This window comes from Sus scrofa, chromosome 11 (assembly GCF_054392235.1).
Source record: "Sus scrofa isolate SSC_HxYL_T2T_F1_AM1 chromosome 11, Sscrofa_HxYL_maternal_Yorkshire_Landrace_v2.0, whole genome shotgun sequence".
Taxonomy (NCBI): domain Eukaryota; kingdom Metazoa; phylum Chordata; class Mammalia; order Artiodactyla; family Suidae; genus Sus; species Sus scrofa.
The window spans coordinates 83,385,562-83,405,762 of record NC_139393.1 but is presented as its reverse complement, the minus strand read 5'-3'; the positions used below and the strand labels follow the sequence as shown (position 1 = coordinate 83,405,762).

The window sequence follows — 20,201 nt, the reverse complement described above, 5'->3', positions numbered from 1 at the left end:
CATGTCTCAAATTCGTCTTCCTAACCCTCCTCCTGATGGCGCTGCGGGGCTAAAGGGATGAATCAAAATCCGCGCTGCGCCCTCGTGTTTCCGGGGGGAGTCCGCCCGGTAGGTGTTCTGTCTCCTGGTACCTCCTCCTTCTGGCAGCCCCGCCGTCCCTCTGCCAGGAGGCCCCGGGGCAGCACAGGGATGACAACATAATTAAGTGCTTACAGTCGGGAAGCCTTTGCCACTAAAGGATGTTGAACAGGCAGTGACATTTGCAGCATGTGCTGGTGACAAGCAGCACAAAGAGAAATGGGGAGAAGGAGCCCAAACAGGCTTGGGGGCCTGGGAGGCGGGGCCTAAAGGACACCCATGAGGTGCCCCGAGGCCCCAGGCTCCGCATTGGCTTCTGTTACCTTTGAGACCCTTCCGACAGCTTTGGTGCCCGCGCTGGGCTCTGAGATGGGGGGAGACTGACCGGGGCTTCAGGAAGGCCTCCAGGGGCCCTACATGGAGCCTCTGGGCCTCCTGTGTCCTGTATTTCTGCTGAAACCAGTGAATCAGAAAGACCCATGTGTTTCTAGGGAGTTCCCTTAGCCTTTCTTCTCGCCAAACGCATCTCAGCAATTTGTTTCTGCCAGGGCGACACTGGCAGCTCCCCAGGATGACTCAGCTCAGCTCCAGAAAACCCTAAACTGCCCTGGTCGAGCTTGTGGGTCACCAACCTGCCAGCCCGGTAGCTTGCACTGCTGGAGAGCCAGCTGGCACTTCTCCTCCGCCGACAGCATCGTCCCCCCGGGGAGGGTCTCGGCCAAGGGCTTGTACCTGCAGAAAACAGCGGGGAGAGAAAAGCCATGACTGAACTGGTCCAGCAAATGAGTATCTTCGACAGGGCTGCCTCCGTTACCCGTTTCTCAGATTTTCCCCTATGCTTTTCGTTGACGTATTATTTTTATTTTCTTTTTACAGCCACACCTGCAGCCTATAGAAGTTCTAGGGGTTGAACTGGAGCTGCGGCTACTGGCCTACACCACAGCTCACAGCAATGCTATCCTCAACCCACTGAGTGAGGCCAGGGATCAAACCCGTGTACCTACCGAGACATTCTTAACCCGCTGAGCCACGAGTGGAACTCCCTCCCCGATTCTGACTTTATCCCAAGAAGCCCCCAAATCTCTATCCATCGTGCATTTAACACCAAGCTACCATGAAAGAGCCTTTATCCTTTACACAGAAAATGATTTTCTAAAGGAGCCAAATATATTTTTCAACCCTCTAATGCATGTTTAATATGATGCATGAAGTGAAGTGACGCAAACCATTTATCAAGGGGATGTTTGAAGAGAAAGAAAAGGAATCGATTCGTTCTAAATTTTTTGAATACTCTTAACATACACCTTTAAAGACATTCTAACATTTTTTACTAGCACTGGACAGTGAATCTAGGTACGATCAGAACCTATAATAAAGGAGACACCCCACAGTTTTATTTACGGCAGAGCCAGAGAGCCCTCCTCCCCAGACAGTAGATACTGAATGTTTTAAATCTCCTAGAAGGACATTTTAGTTTGGGGAAAGTTCCTCTGAATAATTACATTTTACTTCCTGGCTGAAATTCATGGCTATCTCAGGGGGTTTTTTCCTAGGGGTTTCTAAAAAATGCCTTTCAAAATTATATGACCCATTTTAAAAAATCTATGTGAAATTTCCCTTTGCGCTTACCATTAAACCTGACACAGGAGCAAAACTGAAGAAGGAGGGAAGAAGCAAGAGGAATGGGAGAAGGGGGGATGGGGGGAGAGGGGCAGGGCAGGAGGGGGAGGGAGGAAGGAGAGAGACAGAAGGAAGGGAAAAGGCTCTGTCTCGGCATTTGAGTGCCTCCCGTGCTTAAGTCTCACGGTGGGCTGCCTGGGAACTCAATGCCCAAAATTAAATCGCCCAGGTTTTCTGCTGCTTTCTTTAAAATATCTTCTCTTTTCAGCTAAAGTTGGCTGCGGTCAGTTTGGCCTCTTCTAAAATGAGTCTTTGTTTGCTGAGGGCAGCGAAGGAAGGCCGTGCAGGTGCACGGCCTCCGAGCCTCGCTCACCAGCCTCCCCCACTCAAACACAGGGAGAGTCAGGCACGGCCCGCTGGGGCCACAGCGCTCCCTTATGTCTGCAAGTTCCATGGGAAAAGGAGGTGCCCAGCAGGGGGCGGGGGCAGGCAGTACTGCAGGAGCCTCGGGTCTGGTGTATCGCATAAACACTGAGAAAATATACCTATGAGACGTTCATTTCCTTTCTAAAATCCTTTTAGCCTCGTCACCCCAAACTCATGATCTGATTTGTCCTGAGTTGAGAACTGCCGGAATCTTGCTAGCCACGGGTCAGACACCACACACACGCCAGCGGCAGCAACAACTCTTCCTTCTCACACAGAGATTTTTGCTCATATATCAACTCAGGAGCCAGAAGGGAGTAAAATAGCGACAGGGACTGAATGGGAAATGGGGGCCAGAGCCTTGCCTGATCACGATCAATGGTCTGAAATGATCTACGCAAGACGGAAACAGTCAGTGGTGCTTTTTGGTTTTTGTCTTTTTATAAGAGAATATGATTTTCTACCAGTAGGCACTGAACTTTGTGTCTCTCTCTCTATTATTTATATATATATAATTTATAAAATACATTTTATACTATATATATATGTTTTAGGGCTGTACCCACGGTATATGGAAGTTCCCAGAATGGGGGTTGAATCAGAGCTGCCACAGCCACGCCAGATCTGAGCCACATCTGTGACCTACACCACAGCTCACGGAGACGCCAGATTCTTAACCCACTGAACGAGGCCGAGGATCAAACCCTTGTCCTCATTTTTTTTAATAGGTCCTATTGTGGTGCTGCAGGAGAGAAGAGGGTGTTTCCGGGTGGAGGGGGGCAGAGGCAGTGGGTGTGATGGGCTAAGTGTCTGGAAGGCCAGGGACGGGAAGAAAGCGTGCAGGGGCCGTGGAGGGACCGCCTGAAAGGGCTGGGCTTCCCTACAAGACGCCAGGACCCCGGTGGACAGACAGGGATTGCGTGCCACAGCGCTGGAGGGGTCCAGGGCCGACAGCTGATGCCAGCGCTCGGTCTGCAGAGGGAAGGAGCTGCGCTGGGATCTACACCCACATGCAGGTGCTAACTGTGCAGCAAATCTGCCCCGAGGGCCTCGACAGGACACGGAGAGGTCACTCTCCTCTCTCTCAGGACTGCATGTGCTTCCCCGGGTGCGAGACACAAATTCTACGTTATGTTAAACACACGAGTTTAATTCGCATCTGTCCCCAACGTGTGTGAGCTTCCCCAGGGCACCAGGTCACCTCTACACCTCACCTGGTGGCTGCTGGCTGGCCCAGGCGCCCAGGAAGTGTGAATAGTTGCGGGGGGGGTGGTCAAGAAATGGGGCTGGGGGTGGGGGATGGGAAGTCGCACTTCTTGAACCCGGAAGGCGTGCAAGGGATTTTCGTATGTCACTTCACACGCACCTCGAAGGTGAGGGGCCCTAGATGGAAACCGTCTACTGATGCTGAGAAGCAGATGGTCCCCGAAATTGTCACTTGCCCAAGGTCCAAGTTCATCCCACCAGTGACGCGGAATGGTGCCCCCCCCACAAAAAGATAAGTGAACGTGACCTGAGTTGGACGTGGAGTCTTGGAAGACGTGATGCCGTTGGGGTGAGGTCATTAGGGTGGGCCCGGAGCCAGCACGACTGTGTCCTTGGAGGAAGAAACAGGGGCGGGGAGGAGGCCACGTGAAGATGGCTGTGGAGATGCAGTGACAGGGACGAGGATGCAGGGCCACTGCCAGAAGCTAGATGGAGGAGAGGAGACTCTACCACCCCAAGTCTCAGCGGGGCAGGGCCCTGTCCACACCGTGATTTGGGGTTTCCGGCCTCCAGAGCCTTGAGAGAGTACATTTCCGTGTTCTGAGCCCCCTGGCATGTGGTACTTTGTTAGCAGCCCAGGGATCTGACACAGATGGTTACAGCAGCTGAGCTGGAATGGAACCTGGGGCCACCTGACTCCAGAGGCAAGGCCGCTACCACCATGGCCATGGTCCAGGTGGGCAGGAAGGAGACCGGGCCCTGGCTGGTGGTGCCAGGGTGAAGAGAGTTAGGGCTGAGCGTGAAGGACAGAAATGGCAGACCCCAGAGGGACCATGAACCTATGGGACACGCGGGGACAAAAGTTCCTGGCTCCCTGACCTTCAGCTGACTGGGCCTCTTTCACAGCAAACTGCACTCATAACGAAAGACACACTCATTCAAACACTCGGGAAAATCATCGCATTTCACCATTTACCCGGAGTTGCACAATGAAATGAAATCACTCAAATTACCTTTTTGTTCTTTTATAATTGTCTCATTCTGGAACGTGGCTAATTATCCCCGAGAAGTGAATTGACATAATTCAAGTATCTGAATACAGTATGAACAAGTCAGAACAAAAATCTTCACATTTGATGCCTTTTTCCCCTCATTTTATATTGTTCTTTTGACACTTAAAATGGTATAATTCTGACATTTCAACCAAAAAGACAAAGATGTCATCTTAGACAGGGTGAGGTACTCTATTTTAGCGTAATTAAAAACATCTTGTCTTTTGGAATGTGACTGTCAACTCTTGGTGGTGTCACTGGTCCATCACTGCTCAAAAGCACAATCTCCCAGAAACTTCCATCTCAGACCCAGTGGCAAGAGCCTTCCTGAGCCTGGGGCTGCGCAGGGTCCTGGGCACAGCCGTGACCGGAGAAGGGACCTCTCTGCTCTCGTTCCCACACCCTCCCGGCCTCTGCTGTCCAAGAGGAGGTCACCTCATCCACTGCAGTTCCCTGTCTCCAGGCTGTCACCTGCCCTGAATCCCAGGTAACAACGCACACAACTCAACAGCAAGAAAGCCAACAACCCAATTTAAAAAATGGGCAAAGGACCTGAAGAGACATTTCTCCAAAGAAGAGATACAGATGGTCAACAAGCACATGAAAAAATGCTCAGCATCACTGATTATCAGAGAAATGCAAATCAAAACGACTATGAGATACCACCTCACACCCGTCAGAATGGCCACCGTGAATAAGTCCACAAATAACAAGTGCTGGAGGGGGTGTGGAGAAAAGGGAACCCTCCTGCACTGTTAGTCGGAATGTAAGCTGGTACAACCACTATGGAGAACAGTATGGAGGTGCCTTAGAAATCTACACAGAGAACTACCATATGACCCAGCAACCCCACTCTCAGGCATATATCCGGACAAAACACTCCTTGAAAAAGACGCACGCACCCGCATGTTCATGGCACCACTATTCACAATAGCCAGGACATGGAAACAACCTAAGTGTCCATCGACAGATGATTGGATTAGGAAGACGTGGTCTATATACACAATGGAATACTACTCAGCCATAAAAAAGAATGAAATAATGCCATCTGCAGCAACATGGATGGAACCAGAGACTCTCATACTGAGTGAAGTAAGTCAGAAAGAGAGACAAATACCCTATGATATCACTTATATCTGGATGCTAATATATGGCACAAATGAACCTTTCCACAGAAAAGAACATCATGGACTTGGAGAACAGACTCATGGTTGCCAAGGGGGAGGAGACGGGAGTGGGGTGGTCTGGGAGCCTGGGGTTAATGGATGCAGACTTGCATTTGGAATGGGTGGGCAATGAGATCCTGCTGTGTAGCACTGGGAACTGTGTCTAATCACTTATGATGAATCTATACATGTATGTGTAACCGGGTCACCACACTGTACAGTAGAAAACTAACAGAACACTGTAAACCAGCCATAATGGAAAAAACAAAAATCATGATAAAAAAAATAAAGTTCATATACAAATTTAAAAAAATTGTATGGGAGCAGGGCTTGAGCAGACAAGTCACATATCTTGACACTGGAAGAATCATGAGGCTGCCAGGCTGAGGGTGGGCGGAGAGAAGAAGTGGGGGGCTGGGGACACTATCCAGAGGCCCTTCCCCAGAGCCCAGGACAGAAGCGACGGAGGTGGGGGAACTGGTTGAACTCTGTCCGTATTTGAGGCAGAGCCAATAGGGTTTCCCGGTGCACTGATGAACACGCAAAGGGAGGAGAGGGTGAGCCCACGTTTCCTGCCCTGGGAGACCGAGGACCAGGCAGACAGTCCCCGAGATGGGGGCATCGGGGGAGGGTAGTCACTTTCGTGGGCCGATGCTGCATAAACAGGAGGAAATCAGCAGCGCAAGTGAGGAGAACCAGAAAAGGGGGGGTGGAGGCGAAACCCCCAAAGGAGGTAGGGACCAAAGGTCAGCCAACCCCCCAAACCAGAGTTAGTGCCTCCTGGCTGTCCGTCACTCACCTGGGGTCAGTTTCTTCTCCGCCACATCCTTCTGCCTGATTGGACAGGACAGCACCGACTATTTAGGGAACTGGGTCTACTTGCGTTACCGTGTAGAAGACTCAGGGGTAAAACCCGAAACTGTGTTAGATGCTCCATTTGCCTGGCTTCTCTCGTGAGCATGACTCTGACGACTTCTGATGCCTCCTTCTTGCTGGTCTGCATCTTAAATCGCCACCATAAATTGTGGGGTTTCATGGCAAGTTCTATGACAGTCACTAAAAAATTCTATAACACACACACTCATCATCAAGTGCTTCTTCTACTTCAAGGATTCAAGTATGAAAACTCTCCTCAGAGCCCTCATGGACTGAGACTCTGACGGCCATAAAATAGGAACAGATGTGACCATACTTTACAAAGTCCAGCATTGTCTCTCTCGGGGCAGGGGTTCCATCCCTGGCCCCCTGCATTGGTTTAGGGATCCTGCGTTGCTGCAGCTGTGGTGTAGGCTGCAGCGGCAGCTCAGATTCGATCCCTGGCCCAGGAGCTTCCATCTGCTGCAGTTCCCTCCCCAAAAAACGAAGAACAAAGAACTGTGAAGTAGAACCCAAGGAAAGTAGGAAGTCGGTATTTCTCTTTTCAAAGACCGTTGCTCCTTCCAGTTTTAAGGAGACTTTGGAGAGTCGATCCCTCACCATCCTAGAGGTTAGCAAAGCTTACGCCATGACTGTAGAAGTCAGGTTCAACAGTGCAGTGACTCTTAACTCATGAAATTGGACAATCACTGCCCTAGAAAAACACAAGGCATATATATTACGCTAATGCTTAAAAAAAAAAAAAAAAGGAATTCTGCTGTGAAAGTTTCAGTTCCAAAACCCCTTACTATTGAAATCTATTCAGCAGACATCTTCTGAGCACCACTTACCGGCAAGCTTCTGTGCCAAGCAATACACTGGTCACCGAGCTGTGTCCTAATTTCACTGCATACGCTCCGATATAAAACATGCCTTTTTAGGGGCCAAAATAATATCTCGGAAGCAATGTGGTTTTCTTATTTGAAGGCTTGCTGACATTTACCTCATTCTGGACATATTTTAATTGCTTGGTTAAGAACAGGGAAAAGGATTGTTTGAGGATTCCCATTAACCTCCTTATCACCCAGAAAGTCCTGGATAAGCACGAGGAAAATGGACCGTGAGGGAAGCTCTCCTTCCGGGGGAATGAGGAGATGCAGCAGGTGAAGGCTGGCGGGGAGGGAGGGGCAGGTGGGCTGGGGTGGCCAGGGAAGGCACACTTGCCGATGGAGTCAGGGGCACTGGCTGTCGCGTGTCAGCCCTCACAAGGGGCTGCTAGCTTTGTGCCTGGGGACAATGCCCAGAAGAAACCAGAATCCTGAAGCATCAAGACATTAGCAGCTGGTGGCGGAGCACAAGGCTGGGCTCTGGTGGCTCACGAGACAAATAAAAGACCAATAGCTTAAGGGTGAAGGAAAACCAAGCCAAGGTTGGGGTTGTTTTGTTTTTCAGAGGCAAGAAAGAACGGATAGATCTTACAGGGGACACTTCCAGAAAAATCTACACATCCTACACTTTATTCGTGCTTATATTGGGGTATGTCTGTTTCTCCCCAGGTTATCTCGTCCGTAAGTTTCCCTCTCTGCGAGGGTGAGGATGCAGTTTCCCGTCTAATCCCCCCCTTGACACTTTCCCGCAGGGCCCTGCGTGGCTCCTCTACCCGGCATGTAGCACAAACGTAGCCGCCTCCCTCGGGTTAGCCAGGGAGGTGTGTCACGGGTTCTGTAGACTCGCCTGGATCCCCATTTTATCCCCACACTCCTGCTCTCCCAGTAAACACAGTGCAGGTGCGGAAGGGCGATTTTCTGGCTATCTGGGGCTACTTTCCAGCATATTCGGAATGCTGAGTGGTGGGTTGAGCGTAACAGCTGCCTAGCAACGGGAGCTGACACGTGTCATGCAAATAGTGAGAAGTACGAAGAAAAAGGAGCACAAGTGGGCTTGAGAGAGAAATAAAATCTATTTCAACATGGAGGCTGGGCGGTGGATCAGAAAGACAAGTGAGACACGGGGAGAGGATTTGCAGAAGTGCTTTTCAACGAAAGGGGGGACCACTTTTTTTTCCTTTTAAAGAAGAGGATGCGAAAAACAAAGAGAGAAAGATTTTTGGATAAAGTTGTCCAAAACCCATCTAGTTCAACAAAAATCTCTTGTGCTAAGTGTGCCCATGCTTTCTCTACTTCCACGACTCTCAAGGTTTAGAAACTCCATCTAGGCTTGCAGGTTTGTCTGGGTTTTACCGCCTGAGCTGTCAGGCATGTGCCCCTTTCGTTTTTGAACTTGAAAGGATAAAGCAACCGTCGCACAGAACAATGTATAAAGGAGAACGCTGAGTAAGACAAGAGGCGGGAAAAGCTCGGATCCACGATACTGCCTGGAAGTCTTCTGCGTCAAGGTCGCAGTCTCCGTCTCCCCCATTGCGCTTTCATTACTATTATTTTAATCCCGTTACTGTGGTGTTATGTGAATGTCATCACAGCCACACTGATCACACATTTGTCTCCTAAGGCCCTGAAACGACAACATGCAAAATCCAAACGCAACGTCTGCCTTTGACATCGCTGCTGGGGGACACCCAGAGGCGAGAGGAAGGAGATAAGGCAGAGGAGTGAGGGGGTCTGGCCCTAATTACTGGACCGACGGAGGGGCCTCGGCAGAGCCCTTGGACCCTCCACCCCAAATCCCCGGGATGGTGTCTGGTGAGTTCACCTGAAGGAGCGTGTGCTTTTTTTCATTTTTGGCTATAATGCTAACGTGCCAACTGGCCACCTCCCATGAATGGCCAGCACGGCGAGGGCAGCGGGCATGAAGGACCACACCCCTGCCCGCTTTCGCCACCGCCACCTCCTCGGAAGCATCTCCCGGGGCCCCGGGCAGAGGGAGGACAGCGTGGCTTTTCTTCAGATGCTTCCTGTTATGAAGCCAGAGGCTCTCATCCCAGACAACACGGGAGCTCAGTAATACAGAAGGTCAACTTCAACCTTGGTATCACGGTGCCGACAAAAAATGAACTCAGAGCATCCGCCTGGGACTTACACCACGGTGCTCACAGGCTCTCTGGGCTCGGGCCCCGCCCTCCCTTGCACTTCCCTTGGGCAGCGTAACAGCAACCCCGTTACTCAGTGGGGGGTGACCGTGAACCACTGAACGAGGCGCCTCCTGGTCTGAAATACACACCAAGCTGCACTTCGCTGGCAGCCTCGTTGGGGGGCCAGGCTTGTGCTTCTTCTACTGCTCTCCCCAGGATGTTTTTACAGATGGAAACCCCATCCAGGCAGGCACAGCACTCCAGGGCCATCTACTGCGGGGCCATTTAAAACCGGGTCCTCCCGGGAGGCTGCCTGTGGGGCGAGGGACCACGCCTGCTGTTTTCGGCTCTCGTGCCGCACGCCCGGGAGCATGCGGGGCGCCAGGGGTGTGAGGCTCAGGGCGACTGTTCTGTTCGTCCTTTCTCCTCCACGCTTTGCAGACTTTTCTGGCTGAGCCATAACCTGTGTTCATCAGGTACAAGAACAGCCTGTTGCCTTAAACTGAAAAGAACAGACGATCATTGGTCGTTTCGGCCTAAATAAGAGACCTCGCTAGGCTTTGTGGTTTAAGCAAAATGACCCCATTCCAGAAGCTATGTGCTCCTAAACCAAACACTCGCCAGGGTCCGTCCGACCTCCTACCCTTTTTTTTTTTTTTTTGTCTTTTTGCCATGTCTTGGGCCGATCCCGCGGCATATGGAGGTTCCCAGGCTAGGGGTCTAATCGGAGCTGTAGCCACCAGCCTACACCAGAGCCACAGCAACGCGGGATCCGAGCCTCGTCTGCGACCTACACCACAGCTCACGGCAACGCCGGATCTTTAACCCACTGAGCAAGGGCAGGGATCGAACCCACAACCTCATGGTTCCTAGTCAGATTCGTTAACCACTGCGCCACCACGGGAACTCCCTGACCTCCTACCCTTGAGCAGGGATAGGAAACCAAGCCAGACCGATGTATTCGTTGGAGGTCTTTCGCTGTCCTACTGAACAGAGAAGGCATTTCTTTTCCTTGCAAATAGCTAACCATTCTTTATGGAGATTGGTGGTTCATGGCTAATGCCAGTTATTTTATTATTTCAATACGTTTATGCCTCATTCAGATATGGAACTGAGTTACTTACAAACATACGAAGCTGCTGTTCAAATACCACTGTGCTCAGCATTGGTCAGCAAATCATGAAGAAGAATAAAATTATTAGGATCGCCAAAGGAGCAGCCTGGCACTGAAACTAGATCCCATCATTTCCGCAGGGATAAAACGTTCTGCTTTTTCTTCTTCTTTTTTATCTTTTTAGGGTCACACCTGTGGCATATGAAAGTTCCCAGACTAGGGGTTGAATCGAATCTGCAGCTACCAGCCTACACCACGGCCACAGCAACTCAGAATCCAACTTACACCTGCAACCTGCACCACAGACACAGCAACACCAGATCCGACGCACATCTGAGACCTACGCCACAGCTCGCAGCAACACTGGATCCTTAACCCGCTGATCAAGGCCAGGGATTGAACCTGCATCCTCATGGACGCCGCATCAGGTTCTTAATCCACTGAGCCATAACGGGAACTCCTGAATCTTGCTTCTGAACATCTACTTTTTTTTTTTGTCTTTTTGCTATTTCTTTGGGCCGCTCCCATGGCATATGGAGGTTCCCAGGCTAGGGGTCGAATCGGAGCTGCAGCTACCGGCCTACGCCAGAGCCACAGCAACGCAGGATCCGAGCCGAGTCTGCAACCTACACCACAGCTCACGGCAACGCCGGATCATTAACCCACTGAGCAAGGGCTAGGACCGAACCCGCAACCTCATGGTTCCTAGTTGGATTCGTTAACCACTGCGCCACGACGGGAACTCCTGAACATCTACTTTTGAAGGCGTGTGACAAGAACTGAACAAAGACTCAGGGTTTAGTATTTGAACCCAATTACATTTGCTAATTTTGGAAACTATTAATTATTTAAAAACTGCTTTATTGGAGTTCCCGTGAACCATCTGCACCCTCAGAGCCATAAACGTAGCCATCACCTCCAAATGCCTCCTGCTGTCTGCTTTATTCTTATTCGTTGACTTATCTATTTGTGATAAGAATACTTCTGTAACACTTACTCTCCTACCAAAATTTGAAGATTATGAAACTGTACCGTTTCACTCCAGGCGCGCCGCTGTACAGTGGGCCCGTAGTGCTCATTCATCTTGCAGAACTAAAACTTTGCACCCTAGACAATCTTCTCCCTGTTCTCCCCTCCCCCATCCTCTGGCAACCACCCTTCCGCCCCTGCTTCTACACGTTTCCCTACTGTAGACCCACACAGAAGTCAGGTCATACAGTATTTGTCTTTCTGGATCTGGCTCATTTCACTTGGCATAATGACCTCCAAGTCCATCCATATGGTCACAAATGGCAGAATCTCCTTCATTTTTTAAGGCTGAATAATATTCCATTGCATGTAAATACCACACGAAAACTATTAATTTTACAATACAGTCAACCAATAATTATAATTTTCCAAAGAGGAAACGCACGTGGCCAACAGGCACATATGACAAGATGCTCAATATCGCTGATCACGAGAAAACAGCACATCAAAACCACAGTGAGCTATCACCTCGCACCAAAAAGACCTCAAATAACAAACGTTAGTAAGGATGGAGAGAAAGGGGGACCCTGCACACTGTTGGTGGGGATGCAAACTGGTGCAGCCATTGTGGAAAACAGTATGGCAGTTTCTCCAAAAACTGAAAACAGAACTACCACACGACCCAATTCCAATCTTGGTACATATCTGAAAAACACTGAAGCACTAATTCACATGCACTCCAAGGCTCATGGTAGCACTACTTACAGTTGCCAGAGGAATGGATAAAGAATATGAGGTCCATCTATACGATGGAATATTACTGAGTCATAGAAAAGAATGACATCTGGCCACGTGCAGTGACATGGGTGGCCTGGAAGGCATCACGCTGAGTGAAATAAGTCAGACAGAGAAAGACAAATACTGCGATATCCCTTTTATGTGGAATCAAACAAGTAAACAAATTAGTGAATGTAACGAAAGAAGCAGGCTCGCAGCAGATCTAGAGAACAAGCTAGTGTCTACCAGTGGTGGCGGAGGGGCAAGATGGGAGTGGGGGGGTGGGATGTGCAAACTCATGGGTCTAAGACAGGCAACACGGGGAATGCAGCCAATATTTTGCACTAACTGTAAATGGAAGATAACCTTTAAACATTGCATAAAAAGAGACAAAAAAAGACAAAACTGACATTTGTCTGGTGGTGAGTCATGAAAAATCAGCAGTAGTAAACCTTAATGTCAGCTAACGGAGCTGTCACCTTGAGCCAAGAAAGGCAAGAAATGCCCATTTTTAAGAACATAGGATCAAAAATGGTAAATTTAACATCTAACTTCTCTCCTCTTCAACGAGACACTTTGAATCCACATATGTCACTCTCCAACAATTGGAGGGGTGCTTTGACAGTCGCGAAGGGGAGCTAAACGAAGGATTAGGATCTAGAACACAACACCGTAAATCAGCAGTACTTCAACAGACGTCTTTTTAAAAAGGAAAAAAGGAGTTAGAATCTAGGACACTCAGAGCTTGCGGAAACATCACTTGTGCCTATTAAATCTTGATGGCTTACCATCACTATTTGAAACTATTGGCTGGATAGGTCCAAATGATAAAGGATGCACGATACTGGAGAGATCTTGGAAACGTAAGTATGTTATCACCCACCTTGGGTTCTGATGGCTCTAACGATCAAAGCTTTCCCTCGGAGAAAGGCACGATTAAAGCTAGGATTAAGGGAACCCTAAAGAATTCATAACATGCCCAGTAACACTCCACACGCCTGGGGCAGGGCACACCCTTAAAGCTCTGGTTCCTACTGTCTCCAGCTCCTACACCATTGCTCTGACCATTGCCACTGAGAGGAACATGTGTACCACGCTCTGCTTGGCACTGGAACAAGATGAGGTCTCGCCTTTGGGTGTCCTCTAAAGAAGGCTGGACATGTCCACTAGACCCTTGGCACGTCCCCGATTCGAAAGGGGTGTCATCTCTGATGGCTTTTGACTAAGCTCTTGTGCAGCTCTGCAGTGGCAGAGCTTGAGCTACAGAAAACAGATAACAATGCAGATAATTTCCACCCAAGGCAACGCAAGTGACGTCTGTCAGGGCGGCACAAATAACTCTTCCCCCTGCAGAGAATGTCACCTCTGCAAATCAATTCCTCACTTGTAGATCAAACCTGCTTTTAACATCTTCTTCGTTTCCTCCTTCCCTAAGGACCTGAAGAAAATCGCTGGGATGTGTTTACAAACACATTTGTGTGATGGTTCTGATTTCACCTTTTTGAAAACTTTACTATAACACAACGTGACGTGGAAACCAGTCATGAGCAGAAGGGTGGGCGGGCATCCTAGCCGTAATCACCCAGTTCACGTCTTCATCCCAGTACCGTCGCCAGCCTCTCCCACCCAGTTGCCACTTTTGTGTGGTCACGTTATGGAAACGTCACACGTCACGGGAGCTGACTGGTTCTATGCGGTCAGATCCAAGACTGCATTTCAGGGCTTCTTCCTCGTGTCACGCCTTCTGTGTTCATGTGATGTGGTCTTTCTTTGGCCTCTGAGACCCGACATCTCCCTCCTGGAAAGAGCCTTCTCCCGGTTGCCCTCCCGATCTTTGCATCCGCCTCTCACCTGTGCCACAGCATCTCTGCCTCCCTTAGACACCTCCTCCCTCCACCCTTCTCATCAGAGCACGCGCTTGTCAGCACTGGCTTCTGGCCTATCCTGGAGTGTCTTCCTAAGTCACCCCCAAACCCCCAAGGCCAGGGGTTCCCACTGTGGCTCAGTGGGGTTAAGAACCTGACTAGTATCTGTGAGGTTGTGGGTTCGATCCCTGGCCTCGCTCAGTAGGTTAAGGATCTGGCATTCCTGTGGCTCTGGTGGAGGCCAGCAGCTACAGCTCTGATTGGACTCCTAGCCTGGGAACGTTCATTTGCTGTAGGTGCGGCCCTAAAAAGACAAAAAAAGAAAAAAAAAACAAAACAACCAAACAACAACAACAACAAAAACACTCAAGGCTATAACAATCCCTTAAAGTGAATGTTTTAAAAATTGTGTGTACATAAGACACAATAACCACATTCCTGAACCCACACTTCCTGGACAGCTGACGGGACCCCCCCACACACACCTTAAGACCAACATGTGGCACACACCCTCCTGCCCCAGTGCTCCCAGCTGGGGTCTCCCATCACCCGCCTCCCTACTGGAAGCCCGGAGTCGGGGAAGGCTGGTCCATCAGCATGTGTGTATCACTTCACGTCCTAAGCACCTCTACGTTTATGTCCTCTGCATCTCAACGGAGTCTTCTCCGTAAAGCCCCGAATGCTTCTTTCTCACTGGCTGGAATCAAAAGACTCTTAAAAGCACCCTCTTTGCCCCATCTTGTCAAATTCTCACGCCGTTTTTCTCGGCATTTTTCAGGGACTCTCCACTTCAGCATACGGCCCCAGGTCTGTACAGGCTTCCTGATGCTGCCCTCGCTCCGAGTTTGCCCAGTTAACCTCTCACAGCCATCAGGCTCACGCACTCCTGCCCTGTGAACGGTTCAGAACTCCCTTTTCTCCCTCGCTGCTCTGCTTCTGCACCTGTTGTGTGGACGGCTGTTGTATTTCTTATCTGGGTTCATTCTACGTGGTCCTCGAGACTTGGCTCAGTGTCATCTACTCCAGGAACCCCTTTCCTGGACACCCATCCTGCCTGGTCTAGACACGCCTGCATCCTCTTCCAGCTGGTCCCTCTCATGCCACCTTCCAGCTCCCTAGCGTCTGAGACGGAGGAGAACAGTCTGTGAATTCCATGTTTTTGTCCCTAAAAGACCGCACAGTATCTGGTATGTTGAGAACATACCGTGAGCGATAGCTGAGTGACGAAGGAAGGATGGGACGAAAAGAGACATGAGAGGAGGTGGGAGAAAATAAAGTTTTAATGGCTATTAAAATATTGTTTTGTATGCTACTATGATTAAATCTATTCTGCTTATGTGTAAGCATATCTAGGTATAAAGCAAATATACTTAAATGATATTATTTAACATTTAATATTATTTTAATAATAACTCAGAGACATTGTTTTGCTGGTGACTATCACCCAATATAAATGGTGACTAGCTTCACAAAGCCTACCAGCCATCAGGGAAAAACACAGCCAATTCGCCGTCACTCATTTCTTAGTTTTATTCCATTTTTGTCTAACTGGCACCTGGTCACCATCTCTGAGGTGGAATTCATTGCCCGGCTTTGCACAAAGTCACTCCGTAGCAGCAAAGACACACCGGTGGCCTCAGTGCATCAGGCCCAAGCAAAGGGGGCAGATGTGGTCGTTACAGGGAAGTGGCAACGACCTTTCCTTCTCCAGGCCAGTGGTGCACACCGAGGTGCGAGTGCGAGTCGGCAAGTTTTGGAAGAGAGAATAAGAACTGGGTGCAGCTGGTACCTAACGGCACCCTTGCTGCTTACTCACTGGATGGCTGAAAAAAACTTGACGCATGCTTCTTCAAACGTATCTTCTTGAACACCTTCAGACTGGACGATATTAAAAGAAGCCAGTGGCTGGTTTATTTAAAACTGTTTTGAAACGATCCAAAGATCATCTCAAAACAGGACAGCTGAGTGGGTCAACTTCAGGGGCCACGGAGCAATGGATTAACTCCAGCCCCGTGTCTACGTCCGGCATGATAAACTCGCTGCTCTAGGAAGACGTGTGCTGCTTGGCGACGCCAGGCCCACGCTGGGCAAGGACAAAGGGCTGGGCTCCGACTTCGGTCGAATCCCCAGACTTTGCACGGACTGCTGCAGATACCCAGGGAGACGCTGGTGCCCTGGAGAAACCTCATGTGCTGTCCTCCCTGCCAGCAGCCGAGTGCCATATCTGTACACTCCAGACGTTTCTAAGGAACTTGCCCTTACAGAGCATTTAAGCAGAGTGTCTTGCTCACCCACGCCATCCTTGGCGATGTTTCTGGCCCCACGACAGGGTGACCCGCCTGACAGTTCTCCTTGGAGGCCACGGAGCTCTGGAACCCCCTCCCCCACCCCCGTCATTGCCCTTCTTGTTTGTCCTCTTCTACTTCTATCTTCTGAAGGTTCTCGACTCTCCCTCCCACCTCAGTTCACACACCCTTTCTTCCCCCACCCCCCTCGGTGACTCACCATCTGGCACAGAGACACAGTGACCATGACCACGGGTGAGCGTTCTCTCTGCTGCAGAAACTCTTTTGGTCACTGTTTCCACAGGCTTCCTACTCTCAAGGCTTTCCTTTGCTTTTTGCTTTTTTGGCAGCACCACCAGCACATGGATGTCCCCGGGCCAGGGAGCAGATCTGAGCCACAGCTACGACCTATGCCATAGCTGCGGCAACACTAGATCCTTAGCCCAGCGTGCCGGGCCAGGGATTGAACCTGTGCCACTGCAGAGACAACAGTGGATCCTTGGCCCACTGAGCCACAGCAGGAAGTCCTTCTTGTGGCTTTTCTGACGCTGCCCCCTCTGGTTTTCATCTACAACCCCGACCATGATCTAGTGACATTCCAATATACATCTTTTGCCAGAACTTTCTCACATTCAACAGCTTATTGGCCTTCTCTGCCTTGGCACATCGTGGTACCTGAACTCACTGTGTCCAACCCAACTCACTGCTTCCCTTTGACACCTGCTCTCCTTTTCGTTTCTTCCCTGAGTAATGAACCTGTACAAGTCACCTCCCATTCTCACCTGCCTGCAATCCCAGCATTATAGTCACTAAGCGGTGCTATTTTCCCCCACATCCGTCTTTTCAGTCCACTGAAGTTCCATCCCTTTTAACTTTAGCTAAGGTCATGTTTACTAAAACCTAACTACCAGATACCATAAAACTCCTAGAGGAAAAGAGGCAGAACACACTTTGACATACATCGTAGCAATACATTTTTTGATCCACCTCCTAGAGTAATGAAAAGAAAAACAAAAACAAAAAAACCCAAATGGGACTCAATTAAACTTAAAAGCCTTTGCACAGCAAAAGAAACCATTAACGAAACGAAAAGACAATCCACAGAACGGGAAAAAAAAATCTTTGCAAGCAAAGTGGTCAACAAGGGATTAATCTGGAAAATCCACAAACATCTCATACAGCTTTACACCAAAAAAACAAACAACCCAATTACAAAATGGGCAGAAGATCTAAACAGACATTTCTCCATAGAAGATAGACGGATGGCCAAAAAGTACACCAAAAAGATGTTCAACATCACTGATGATTAGAGAAAAATGCAAATCAAAAATACAAGGAGGTGTCACCTCACACCAGTCAGAAGGGCCATCATCAAAAAGTCTACAAACAACAACTGCTGGAGAGGGTGTGGAGAAGAGGGAACCCTCCTACACTGTTGGTGGTGCTGCTGATACAAGAAACGGCTCTTACCCAGAGGGGGTTTTGCCCTCCAGGAGCCGCAGGCAGCGTGTAAAAGCGTATAACAAACAGGGGTAACGGGAGCCAGTAACACCTCATCTAATCAACAGGCTGCCAGCTGGCTGTGGACCGTGGGCCATAGTGTGCTGACCTCTGATCTAGCTTGAAGGGAACTAAAACCACTTTATCACACTGTTTTAAACATTCAATGCCCATTAGCTACAGGATAAATTCCAAGTTTTGTACCTGAAATACACAGTTCTTGCCTTCCTCTCTGCTCTCATTTTCTTGGATGCATCCATGCAACTGCCGTGAGATCATCCTCCCTGGGCACCTTACGATGCTTCTCACCTGCTTCCCTCTATTCAAATCAGATCCCAAGGTCTCACTCCAAGTCAGGGGTTTCCTCCATCACCTCCTGCAGGGAGCTTATGTCTCATCACTGCCAGGAGTCCTCAGGGAAGTCCTTCTGGTGGTGGGGCATCGGGCTTCACTGCTAGGCTCTGACAACACCCCTGGTACCACCTCATGTGTCTCGCCCCACAGCTTACCTGGGACACATGTCAGACTAGGCAAGACTTACTCATCTTTGTATCCTTAACACGTTGCACGGCCTCAGGTAGTTTGTGGACACTCAATATTAACTCTAATGAATGACTTTTTTTTTTTTTTCCTTTTTTGGCTGCCCCACAGCATGTGGAGTTCCTGGGCCAGCAATCAGAACTAAGCTGCAGTCGCAACAATGCCAGATCCTTAACCCACTGTGCCAGGGTGGGGATTGAACCTGCATCCCAGGGCTCCAGAGACTCCTCTGATCCCATTGTGCCACAACGGGAACTCCCAATGAAGAACGTTTACAGAGATGTCTTTGGGCATTCGAGCTTGTAGGTCTTTAGAGAAAGCTTGGGTAAGATTTAGGGCAAGGAATAAAATTATCTTTAGAGGAAAATAAAGTACAGGCATCATGTGACATTGGGCTTTATTAGGATTCATGTGTCATTGCTACTTTTCTTAATTCTACATACTTCAGTGAATGATGTATCTGCAGCTTCATATGAAGACTTTATTTTTTAAACTAAATGAATGAATAACAGGAAAATCCTGAGGCAAGAATGTGCAGTCCTCACATATCTAGCTCATACCTTTCAAGCCTGTCTTCATCAGTTTTCAGTTGGTTTCTTTGAAGCAGGTCAGTAATTCCATATTGTATATTCCACCTATGTTACTGTATTATCTGGCCACTGAAATGGAATGACAATAGGACATAGGAAAGGCCAGAGGTACATGTTTAAATCTTTCATTTTTAAGCCTTATCACTGACCTGATGAATAGCTGATTACTGGTTACAGCAATATTTGAAGGTAATGGTTGTAAAGATTTCTGAGATAACATTGGGAGAAACATAAGAGAAAGCTGTCTTAAAAGAAGCATATCCCTCTCTCCTTGTTACTTATTAATTTCTGAAATACCTTAAGGGCTTTGTTCTATCTTGGGGTTTCCCTGGGTTAGGGCTTGGGTAGATCATCAGTTACAAAATGGGAAGTTTCCTGCTAATTCTTAAAATTCTGTGGGCAAAGCAGGTGGGGTGTTTTCTTGAGTCAAAGCATTTTTTTTGGGTGCAGGGTTGGGGGCAGAATGTTCATACATCTATTCAGGGCACTGCACATAAATATGCATTTCTGGCCATTTTGGTCATAGAAGCTTCCAAACCATGAATTCCCTAAGAATAAGAAAAAAGTCATCAGCTTCCTGGACAATTTCTAACGTGCTTAATTTTAGCTTAATTAAAATCCCATGCACATTCAAACAAATATAGTATTCGCCTCCACTTCCTATCCAAACTCTTGTCTAGCATCATCATTTTATAAAATACCAGCTGCTCTATGTTAATTTTTATACAGAGATACAAGTCTGTTTAGGAAAAGTTGGTACACAGAATTTGAAGATCAAAGGAGAAAAGAGAACTATTCTCCAAACTATCAAAAGTTACCTCTTAAAAACACAAGCTTTCAAAGAATAGCATTCATTTTACGAAGTTCTCTGATGTCAGACTAGATTGTGGGTGTGCACAAGATAGCCTAGAACAATGTCATAGATAAAATACCCATCTAGCAGGAAATCAGTCTAAAAAAATTAACTTAAGGTTTCTGTTTTGACTCAAGATGGAGGAACGGGGACTGGTTTTACTCTCCATCCTCAAACAACTGAAAACTGGAGGACACAGGTGAGACAATGATTCTCAGGGCGTAGAACACCAGACAAGGAAGGTCAGTTATCCTTGAGAGACACAAACAAATGAGTT

General features: G+C 48.7%; 1 protein-coding gene across 9 annotated transcripts in view; it reads right to left on the bottom strand.

Moving 5' to 3' along the window:
• MYO16 (myosin XVI) overlaps positions 1-20,201 on the bottom strand; it is a 539,824-nt gene that overhangs the window by 102,115 nt on the left and 417,508 nt on the right. For all 9 annotated transcript variants that reach the window (XR_014819944.1, XR_014819945.1, XM_084982290.1 and 6 more), the window contains one exon: positions 711-810. Coding sequence is in view for 7 of the 9 variants with exons in the window: in XM_084982290.1 (XP_084838416.1) it covers positions 711-810 (100 nt within the window). In the remaining 2 variants the exon portion in view is untranslated. The remainder of the gene's footprint in view (positions 1-710; positions 811-20,201) is intronic.